Source organism: Hemitrygon akajei, chromosome 25 (assembly GCF_048418815.1).
Source record: "Hemitrygon akajei chromosome 25, sHemAka1.3, whole genome shotgun sequence".
In the NCBI taxonomy this organism is placed as follows: Eukaryota; Metazoa; Chordata; class Chondrichthyes; order Myliobatiformes; family Dasyatidae; genus Hemitrygon; species Hemitrygon akajei.
Window position 1 is genome coordinate 33,049,572 of NC_133148.1, and position 11,157 is coordinate 33,060,728.

Sequence of the window (11,157 nt, forward strand, 5' to 3'; positions counted from 1 at the left end):
GGAGGCTTGCAGCTTGGGCAACTGCCGGTCTCCCATACAACGCTGCCCAGGCCTGCGCCCTGGAAACCCTCCAAGGCACAAATCCATCGTCTCACCAGACTAACGGAGGCTTACGAAATATCCCCGTTACTAAAGAAATGAGATATTCAGCCATGTGTGGCGGGAAAGACACTATAAAGCCAGTCCAGCTCAGTTTAGGACCCATTATGAGAATACCCCGGGAGGGGGGCATTGAAGAGCTCAGACTCAGGGCAACGTCAGCAGAATGACATGGCTGTGCGCTTGTGTGTGCGTAAGAAATGTGTTTACCGCGATACAGTGAAAAGCTTGTCTTGCACACTGTTAACACAGAGTAGATCATCACACAGTGCACTGAGGTAGGACAAGGTACAACAATAACAACACAGAATAAAGTGTAAAAGCTACTGAGAGAGGGCAGTGCAGGTGAACGATAAAATGCAAAACCTTAACGAGATTGATTGTGAGGTCAAGAGACCATCTTATCGTACGATGGGGTGGTTGAAGAGTCTGACAACGGCGGGATAGAAGCTGTCCTCGAGGCAGGTAGCACGGGCTGTCAGGCTTTCGTATCTCCTGAACGGAGAGGCAAGAAGAGAGGATGCCTGGGGTGGGTGGAACCTTGAATCCGGTGGTGTTGGTTTGATAGATGTAAGTTCAAAGTAAACGTTTATTATCAGAGTACCATCTATCACCCTGAGATTCATTTTCCTGCGAGCATACTCGGCAAATCAGTACAATAGTGTAGCGTAGGCCTCAGTTAGTCTCAATAGACCATGGATTTGTGCCTTGGGCAAGGTTTTTTTTTATGGGAGACCGGCAGTTGGCCAGGCTGCAAGTCTCCCCTCTCCACGCCACCGATGTTGTCCAAGGGAAGGGCATTAAGACCCATACAGCTTGGCACTGGTGTCGTCGCAGAGCAACGTGTGGTTAAGTGCCTTGCTCCAGGACACAACACGCTGCCTTAGCTGCCTAGCCACCTTCAGATCAGTAGACCGACGCCATAACCACTTGGCCACGTGCCTGCATGTACAATAGTAACAATAACAGGATCAATGAAAGATCAGAAGAGAACAAACTGTGCAAATGTGAATATAAATACATAGCAATAAATAAGGAGAACGTGAGATAAAAGAGTCCTTAAAGTGAGATCGTTGGTTGTGGGAACATCCCAATGGATGAGCAAGTGAGTGTAGTTGTCCCCTTTTGTTCAAGATCCTGATAGTTGAGGGGTAGGAGCTGTTCCTGAACCTGGTGGTGCGAGTCCTGAGGCTCCTGTCCCTCCTTCCTGATGGCAGCAGCGAGAAGAGAGCACGGCCTGGGTGGTGAGGAATGTTTGATGAAGTTTCCTGTAGATGTGCTCAGTGGTGGGGAGGCCGTACTTGGCCAGATTTTTGCTGGATTTGCCATTCAAGGGCATTGGTGTTTCCAGACCAGGCCGCGATGCAGCCAGTCGATACTCTCTCCACCACACATCGATAGAAGTTTGTCAAAGTTTCGGATGTCGTGCTGAGTCTCTGCGGGCTCCTAAGGAAGCAGAGGCACTGCCGTGCTTTGTTTGTAATCGCACTTTACCCGCTGGGTCTAGAACAGGCCCTCTGAAGTAGAAACACCCTGGAATTTAAAGCTGCTAACCCTCTCCACCTCCGATTCTCCAACGGACCTCTGGTTTCCCTCTCCTGAAGTCTACAGTCAGCTCCTTGGTCTTGCTGACATTGAGCGAGAGGTTGTTGTTATGACACCGCTCAATCTCCCTCCTGCGTGCTGATCCATTGATACAGCCCGCCACAGTGGTGTCAGCGGCAAACTTGTTCATGGTGTTGGAGCTGTGCTCAGCCACACAGTCGTATATGTGAGGAGAGCTGAGCAGGGGGCCAAGGACATCACACTGTGGTGCCACTGTACTGATGGAGATCGTCTGGGAGATATTAGTGTTACGTATTTTGTACATAACACCATCAGCGCCTTTGTGGAAACCCTGCCATGGTACACCCTTCGGTTGTTCGAGGAGGTGCCTGCTGGGCCTCCGTACCTCCCTCTGCAATTGGATCCTCGACTTCCTAACCGGAAGACCACAGTCTGTGCGGATTGGTGATAACGTCCTCCTCCTCGCTGACGATCAACACTGGCGAACCTCGGGGGTGTGTGCTTAGCCCACTGCTCTACTCTCTCTACACACAGGACTGTGTGGCTAGGCAGAGCTCAAATACCATCTATAAATTTGCTGTTGATGCAACCGTTGTTGGTAGAATCTCAGGTAGTGACGAGAAGTAAGACGAAAGAGCTGATTGTGGACTTCAGGAAGGGTAAGACGAAGGAACACAAACCAATTGTCATAGAGGGGTCAGAAGTGGAGAGAGTGAGCAGTTTCAAGTTCCTGGGTGTCAAGATCTCTGAGGATCTAACCTGGTCCCAACATATTGATGCAGTTATAAAGAAGGCAAGACAGTGACTATACTTCATTAGGAGTTTGAAGAGATTTGGCATGTCAACAAATACACTCAAAAACTTCTATAGTTGTACCGTGGAGAACATTCTGACAGGCTGCATCACTGTCTGGTATGGAGGGGCTACTGCACAGGACCGAAAGAAGCTGCAGAAGATCATAAATCTAGTCAGCTCCATCTTGGGTACTAGCCTACAAAGTACCCAGGACATCTTCAGGGAGCGGTGTCTCAGAAAGGCATCGTCCATTATTAAGGACCTCCAGCACCCAGGGCGTGCCCTTTTCTCACTGTTACCATCAGGAAGGAGGTACAGAAGCTTGAAGACACACACTCAGCGATTCAGGAACAGCTTCTTCCCCTCTGCCATCTGATGCCTAAATGGACTTTGAACCAATGAATTCATATTTTTTTAATATACAGTATTTCTGTTTTTGCAAATTTTAAAAAATCTATTCAATATATGTAATTGATTTACTTGTTTATTTATGTTTTATTTTTTTTCTCTCTCTGCTGTACCATGTATCGCGTTGAACTGCTGCTGCTAAGTTAACAAATTCCACGTCACACGCCGGTGATAATAAACCTGATTCTGTTTCTGACTGGACCCCTCCATGTCGAGACGCGGAAAGAGTTTAAGACCAAGTCTGTTCCCCACCAGGCTTGTGCGCTTTCAGTGTGTCCCTCAGCACGTACCGGTTCCCCCCGTGTGCCCCTCAGCACGTGCCCCCGCCACCCCTCCGTGTGCCCCTCAGCACATGCCCCTGCCGCCCCCCTGTACTCCAGCAGTTTGGACTGTGTCAGTCAGGAACAATCCCTTACGGACGTCTCCCTGTGCGGGCAGTGAACAAGGGTCCAGGCAGAGCGAGGGCCGTGGTTCGACGAGACGGTGACGCCTGCCGTACTTGGTGTGCGTCTCGGTCCGTGCCCCCAACAATAGCCCGTGGCTCAGAGACCCTTGTGATGCAGAAGCAGGTCCTTCAGCCCATCTAGTAGAGTCTGAGACCATTTAACCTGCCTCCTCCCATCGACGTGAACTGGGACCAGAGCCCTCCACACCCCTCCCATCCATGAAACTTCTCTTAAACATTGAAATGGAGCTCGCAGGCACCACTTGTGTTGACAGCTCATTCCACCCCCTGAGTGAAGACTTTTCCCCTCATGTTCCCCTTAAAATTCTCGCCTCTCACCCTTAACCCACGACCTCTGGTTGTCGTCCCGCCCAATCCCAGTGGGAAAAGCCCTCTCGCATTTACCCTATCTCTACCCCTCACATTCTTGGAGACGTCTATCAAATCTCCCCTCAATCTTCTACGTTCCCAAGAAGAAGGCCTGGACCTCTTCAGCCTTCCCTTATAACGCAGATTCTGCAGACTCCAGCAACCTTGTAAACTTTCTCCGCACTCTTTCAACCTCGTTTACGTCTTCCCTGTAGGTGGGTGACCAAAACTGCACACAGTGTTCCAAATTAGCCCTCACTAACGTCCTGTTTCACATTTGGTGGCAGAGGGGAAGGAAGCTGAATCATTCGAGCATTGTTTAACGTTAGGAAGGCAATACCTTCAGACAACACAAATCCCCAACGTAGAGTAACATCGCAAAACAGGCTGACCTCAGTGCCCACTATTTACCACCGTTTGGCTGGTAACCTACTTAAACCTGTTCTATCCCTGCACTTAGCTGAAGAACTGTAGAATGTCATTGTAAATGCCTCGACCACTTCCTCTGAGAGCTTGTTCCACCCTCGGTGTGATGAAGTCGCTCCTCTGAATAGACAACAGGTGCAGGAGTAGGCCATTCAGCCCTTCGAGCCAAGCACTGCCATTCAATGTGATCATGGCTGATCATCCACAATCACTACCCCCGTTCCTGCCTTCTCCCCATATCCCTTGACTCCGCTATCTTTAAGAGTTCTATCTAACTCTTTCTTGAAAGCATCCAGAGAATTGGCCTCCACTGCCTTCTGAGGCAGAGCATTCCACATATCCACAACTCTCCGGGTGAAAAAGTTTTTCCTCAACTCCGTTCTAAATGGCCTACCTTTTATTCTTAAACCGTGGCCTCTGGTTCTGGACTCCCCCAACATCGGGAACATGCTTCCTGCCTCTAGTGTGTCCAATCCCTTAATAATCTTCTCTGTTTCAATCAGATTCCCTCTCATCCTTCTAAATTCCAGTGTCTACAAGCCCAGTCGCCCCAATCTTTCAACATATGACAGTCCCGCCATTCCGGGAATTAACCTCGTGAACCTACGCTGCACTCCCTCAATAGCAAGAATGTAGCTGGCCGGTGGCATAGTGGCATCCGGAGGCGAGCGGGCTTCGAGGCGAGTGGCCCCGGGTTCGAACCCAGCCGGCCCCCTTGCACGCTTTCTATCCGCGCTGAGTTGAGTGTCAGGTCGGAATTAAGTGTCAAGAGTCGTGGGGAAAAAAAACAACCGGACGGATGCTGAAGGAATGGCAGGGCCGCTCCCCGGTGCGCGGAGAGGAGCCTCGAGCTCTCTGTGGAAACCTGTGCCCTCTAGTTGATAGTAGTTCAAGGCCGTGTGCATTCATCCTATCTGGGAAAGCGTCACGGTAGTGTATCAGTTAGCGCCACACTATTACAGCGCAGGGCATTGTTGTCCTGTCTTCTTTATAGCCGCATCGCTACGTTGGGACCAGGTCAGGTGCTCAGAGATCTTGACACCCAGGAACTTTAAATTGCCCACTTCCCCTAGTAATTTGATAACTTCATTGTCTATGATATCCGCTGTTCGTGTATCTAGTCAAGTTTATTGTCATTCAACTATATATCGTCAAACGAGACAATGTTTCTCCGGATGTAAAGCAGAGTAGTACTCATAACGCAACATCTACAGATAGATTACACATAAATAAATAAAGTGCATAAATGAAATATTGTGGGGTACAGAACAGATTAACCGGTGACATTTTGAATGCAATTCTACAGGGAGTTCGGAAGCCTAACGGCCTGGGGGAAGAAACTGTTTCCCATCCTGACCGTTCTTGTCTTTATGCATCGGAGTCTCCTGCCTGATGGTAGAAAGTCAAAGAGGATGCTGGATGGATGGGTGGGATCCTCGATAATACTAAGGGTCCTGCGTACGCAGCGCTCCTGATAAATATCCCTGATTGGTGATAGCTAGACCCTGTGATCCTCTCAGCTGTTCTCACTGTCCAATGGGACTTCCGGTCCGATGCTCGACTGCTCCCAGACCAGATGGAGATGCACCCTGTCAGGATGTTCTCAATGGTGCTCCTGTACCATTCAGTTAAGGTGGTGGGGGGGTGGGGGGGGGCCTCGGCTAATCTCCTTAGGAAGATTGAGCAAGCCTGTCAACTCTTTGTCCTTTAAACTTCCTCTCAAAATTCTGCCTGTTGAAGCATCAGTTTGCCTGTCTCTCGTAGGTCGGGGTGAAGCATTTGTTGGGTGAAAGTTTCTGTGAAGCTCCTTGCTAGATAAAGTGAAAGGTCTTGGCCCCAAAAGTTGGCTCTTTGTTCCTCTCCATAGATGCCGCCTGACCTGCTGAGTTTCTCCACAATTGTGTGCGTTGCTCTGGATTTCCAGCTTCTTGTGTTTGTGCCATGGGTTCCTAACCTTTTTTATACCACGGACCCCCTACCATTAACCGAGGGGTCTGTGGACCCCAGGTTGTCAACTCCTGGTTTATTATTTGCCCCTGTTGTGTGCCTTTTTTTAAAAATTAAATTTTATTTAAATGTACAACCCGCTTTTGAAGGAAACAGTGTTTCAAAGATCTCCTTTTCCTCATCCAGGGCACAGACAGGGAAATGAGATTTTCCCGGTTACAGATCGGTGTGCTGGCAGTGATGGGATTTGCCCTTCTGAACATCTTCCTGAACGGGAGTCCCAAGTTCCTGCGCCAAAGTCTGGGAGAGAACCGCAGCCCCAAGAACGCCCTGGACGCTCACCTCCCCACCGCCCGAGCCCTTGTCCCCCTGCTGAACATCTCCGCTGCGTTCAGGAACTTCGTCCCGGTGAAGAAGAGCTTCTGGAACCAAAAGCAGCACCAGCTATTCCAAACATTGGAGGGCCTCCATTCCCGAGGCGCTACTGAGTACGTCCCGCCACAGGAATGCAACCAGACTGGCCTAGAGGTGGAGATCCCCGACATACGGACCTACTCCCCAGACCATAGGGACTTTGCATACTACATGAGCTGCAGAGAACACCCTCAGAAGATCGACCACCAGGACAAGTGCAGCGGCAAAGTCTTCCTGCTGCTGGCGGTCAAGTCCATGGCGCCCAACTTTGAGAGGAGGCAGGCCATCCGCGTCACCTGGGGCAGGGAGATGAGGGTCGGGGGGGCCCAGGTCCGCACCGTCTTCCTGGTGGGCTCGGCCTCCAACCTGGGTCACGGGCCCGACCTGCAGAAGCTGCTGAACTTTGAGGACCACCTCCACGGAGATATCCTCCAGTGGGAGTTCAAGGACACCCTGTACAACCTCACACTGAAGGATAACCTGTTCCTCAAGTGGGCCACCGTCCACTGCCCCTCCGTCCAGTACATCTTCAAGGGGGACGACGACATCTTCCTCAACACCCGCGCGGTCCTAGATTACCTCCAGTCGCTGAACAGAAACCAGAGCAAGCGGCTCTACGTCGGGCAGACGATCGTGAACGCCAGCCCTCTGCGCGATGTGAAGAATAAGTACAGCGTCCCTGTGTCGTTCTACGATGGAGCCTACCCGACCTACGTTGGGGGCGGGGGGTTCCTCTATTCGGGCAGCTTGGTCCGGTCGCTCTACGAGGTTTCGCACTACATTCCCTTCTACCCCATCGACGATGTCTTCACTGGCATGTGCTTCAGCGCGCTGGGGATCAGCCCTCTGCATCACCAGGGCTTCAGGACCTTCGACATCGACGCCAAACACCGGGCAGACCCGTGCACCTACATCAATCTGATCCTCGTCCACCAGCGCAGCCCCCTCCAGACCATGGAGCTCTGGAAGAGCCTACAGAACCCCGAGCTCAGGTGCTAGAGCGCGCGGCCCCGTCCCGTGTCCGGGGGCCAGCGGAGCCCCCTCCCGGTGTTCCAGGAGCCCGGTGCTCATCTTTCTGGAACACTTTCAGCAGGCGCATGGCTTCCATCGGCGATCTAGATTCTGGCGGGGCAGAGCCAGAAGTGCGGTTGACGGCCACACCTGGTGGGATCGATGCAGTGATGAGGGAACTCCCCCACCGTCCCAGTGACCTGAGTTTCCTCTAGGCCTCCAAAGACACAGAGACCCGTGGGTTAACTAGCTCCTGTAGATTCCACTCCCCCACCACCCACAGTGTCTGGGTGGGTGGTGGAATCCGGAGGAGTTGATAGGAGTGCGGGGAGAATCTCTTGATTACCTGTTCTTCATTGCTGTTTCAAGCTGAACCCCTGAAGCTGGAGGACCGGTTGACCACCCTTTGTCTGACCTCTACCCTTTGGCCTGTTTGGCATGGGTGACCCTACCCAGAGCCAGAGCATAAAGCCCAGACTCCAGCCAACATCGCTCTCCGTGTCGTTGAGGCACACAAGCCTCCAAACCCAATTTCAAGGTTGTGGTCCTCTTGGAAGGTGGGGAGAATGAAGTTGGCTTACTGTAGGATTGTTGTAGAAGTGTGTTTGATGACGGATGCTAGACAGCTGACCAAAGGGTTTGTTTCCACTCAAAGATGGAGCTCTTTGGGCACAGAGCCCACAGTAGTTTTCAAACCTGCCTGGCCTTTCCCTCCATCCTCCTGGTTGGGCAGTGGGGCCAAATCCAGAGCAGCCAAACCACAGACCCTCAGCCCAGTATTAGTCAAGAGCTACAGAGACACACATGGGAGGGGTGGTGTGGTGGGGGGAGGGTGGTGCTATTTGTCTATGCATCACCAGAGGGGGTGGGCGGCAAAGTTAAGGCACTGACGGAGGGTTGTGGAGTTTGTGGTGGTGGACGACAGCGTCGACAATCACCATCTTTCTGTAGTGCAGGAGCTACCAAGGTGCATGCCTACTGATGAGTTTTTCTCAGTATTTAATATTATTATTGTCAAATTTAATTTCTCAGTATTTAATATTTTTATTGCTGAATAAATTAATTCTTTGACAAGTGTTTGTCTTTTGTCCAATCACTTCGCTGCTCAGCTGGGGCTTGATCTGTTTCCATCCAACCCCACTGCACAAAATCCCAACAGACAAGCCTGTTCTCAACCAGCCCTACTCATTCCCAATAGACCAGCCTGTCCCCACCCATTCCCACTCATTCCCAATAGACCAGCCTGTTCCCAACAATCCCCCTTCCCACACACTCCCACCATTCCTAACAGACCAGACTGTTTGCACCCATTCCTACTCTTTTTTTCAATGGACTGGCTGTTCCCAATTATCCACACTCATTCCCAATAGACCAGCCTGTTCTCAACAATCTCCCTTCCCACACACTCCCACCATTCCTAACAGACCAGACTGTTCCCAACCAGCCCCACTCGTTCCCAATAGACCAGCCTGTTCCCAACCAGCCCCACTCGTTCCCAATAGACCAGCCTGTTCCCAACCATCCCCACTCATTCCCAATAGACCAGCCTGTTCCCAACCATCCCCACTCATTCCCAATAGACCAGCCTGTTCCCAACCATCCCCACTCATTCCCAATAGACCAGCCTGTTCCCAACCATCCCCACTCATTCCCAATAGACCAGCCTGTTCCCAACCATCCCCACTCATTCCCAATAGACCAGCCTGTTCCCAACCATCCCCACTCATTCCCAGTAGACCAGCCTGTTCCCAACCATCCCCACTCATTCCCAATAGACCAGCCTGTTCCCAACCATCCCCACTCATTCCCAATAGACCAGCCTGTTCCCAACCATCCCCACTCATTCCCAATAGACCAGCCTGTTCCCAACCATCCCCACTCATTCCCAATAGACCAGCCTGTTCCCAACCATCCCCACTCATTCCCAATAGACCAGCCTGTTCCCAACCATCCCCACTCATTCCCAATAGACCAGCCTGTTCCCAACCATCCCCACTCATTCCCAATAGACCAGCCTGTTCCCAACCATCCCCACTCGTTCCCAGTAGACCAGCCTGTTACCAACCATCCCCACTCATTCCCAATAGACCAGCCTGTTCCCAACCATCCCCACTCGTTCCCAGTAGACCAGCCTGTTCCCAACCAGCCCCACTCGTTCCCAATAGACCAGCCTGTTCCCAACCAGCCCCACTCGTTCCCAATAGACCAGCCTGTTCCCAACCAGCCCCACTCGTTCCCAATAGACCAGCCTGTTCCCAACCAGTCCCACTCGTTCCCAATAGACCAGCCTGTTCCCAACCAGCCCTACTCATTACCAATAGACCAGCCTGTTCCCACCCATTCCCACTCATTCCCAATAGACCAGCCTGTTCCCACCCATTCCCACTCATTCCCAATAGACCAGCCTGTTCCCAACCAGCCCCACTCATTCCCAATAGACCAGCCTGTTCCCAACCAGCCCCACTCATTCCCAATAGACCAGCCTGTCCCCACCCATTCCCAATAGACCAGCCTGTCCCCACCCATTCCCAATAGATCAGCCTGTCCCCACTCATTCCCAATAGATCAGCCTGTCCCCACCCATTCCCAATAGATCAGCCTGTTCCCAACCATCCCCACTCGTTCCCAATAGACCAGCCTGTTCCCAACCAGCCCCACTCGTTCCCAATAGACCAGCCTGTTCCCAACCATCCCCACTCATTCCCAATAGACCAGCCTGTTCCCAACCAGCCCCACTCGTTCCCAATAGACCAGCCTGTTCCCAACCAGCCCCACTCGTTCCCAATAGACCAGCCTGTTCCCAACCAGCCCCACTCGTTCCCAATAGACCAGCCTGTTCCCAACCAGCCCCACTCGTTCCCAATAGACCAGCCTGTTCCCAACCAGCCCCACTCGTTCCCAATAGACCAGCCTGTTCCCAACCAGCCCCACTCGTTCCCAATAGACCAGCCTGTTCCCAACCAGCCCCACTCGTTCCCAATAGACCAGCCTGTTCCCAACCAGCCCCACTCGTTCCCAATAGACCAGCCTGTTCCCAACCAGCCCCACTCATTCCCAATAGACCAGCCTGTTCCCAACCTTGACACATTTGTTTGACTCCCAGGCAACATGTCGATCAAGGCAACAACTGAGAGGGCAAAGCTGATGTCAGCCAGAACTTAACGATTATAAATACCCACATCTCAGCAGACCATGGGTTCCAATCCCAACCCGTGATGTTCGAGCACAAGGGTCCAGTCCAACACAGTGTGAGTGCACACTGCCGGAGTGGCTATCAATTAGACCAGGAGATGATCGGAATACGTTCCATTACTACCGTAGAAGATTTATGTTCCTTTAAACTGTTTCCCTCGCTCATCAACTCTGGAGAACTCCCAAACATTGCCACTAAACTCATGGCTTCCTTACCCCACACTGCTCACTTCTACCTCCTACCCAAGATCCACAAACCTGCCTGTCCGGGTAGAAGTATGGTCTCTGCCCCACTGAACGTGTCCTCATACCTCGACGCCATTTTGTCCCTTCCCACCAACACATTCCTCATCCTCATCCTCTTTCTCCTACGGTTCACTCTGCCCTCCTCTCAAATTCCTTCCTCTCCAGCTCTTTATCTATCTCACCTTCCTGACTTATCACCTTCTAGGTATCCTTCTCCCACCTCTTTATTCTGGTATCTA

At 51.8% G+C, this 11,157-nt stretch overlaps 1 protein-coding gene across 1 annotated transcript in view; it reads left to right on the forward strand.

The window, feature by feature from the left end:
* The window catches only part of LOC140716499 (N-acetyllactosaminide beta-1,3-N-acetylglucosaminyltransferase 2-like), an 18,994-nt gene extending 10,438 nt beyond the window's left edge, over window positions 1-8,556 (forward strand). Inside the window, exon 2 of the mRNA XM_073029291.1 lies at window positions 6,242-8,556. Coding sequence (XP_072885392.1) covers window positions 6,257-7,468 — 1,212 coding nt within the window. The 5' untranslated portion in view covers window positions 6,242-6,256 and the 3' untranslated portion in view covers window positions 7,469-8,556. The remainder of the gene's footprint in view (window positions 1-6,241) is intronic.
* Window positions 8,557-11,157: the final 2,601 nt, after the last annotated feature.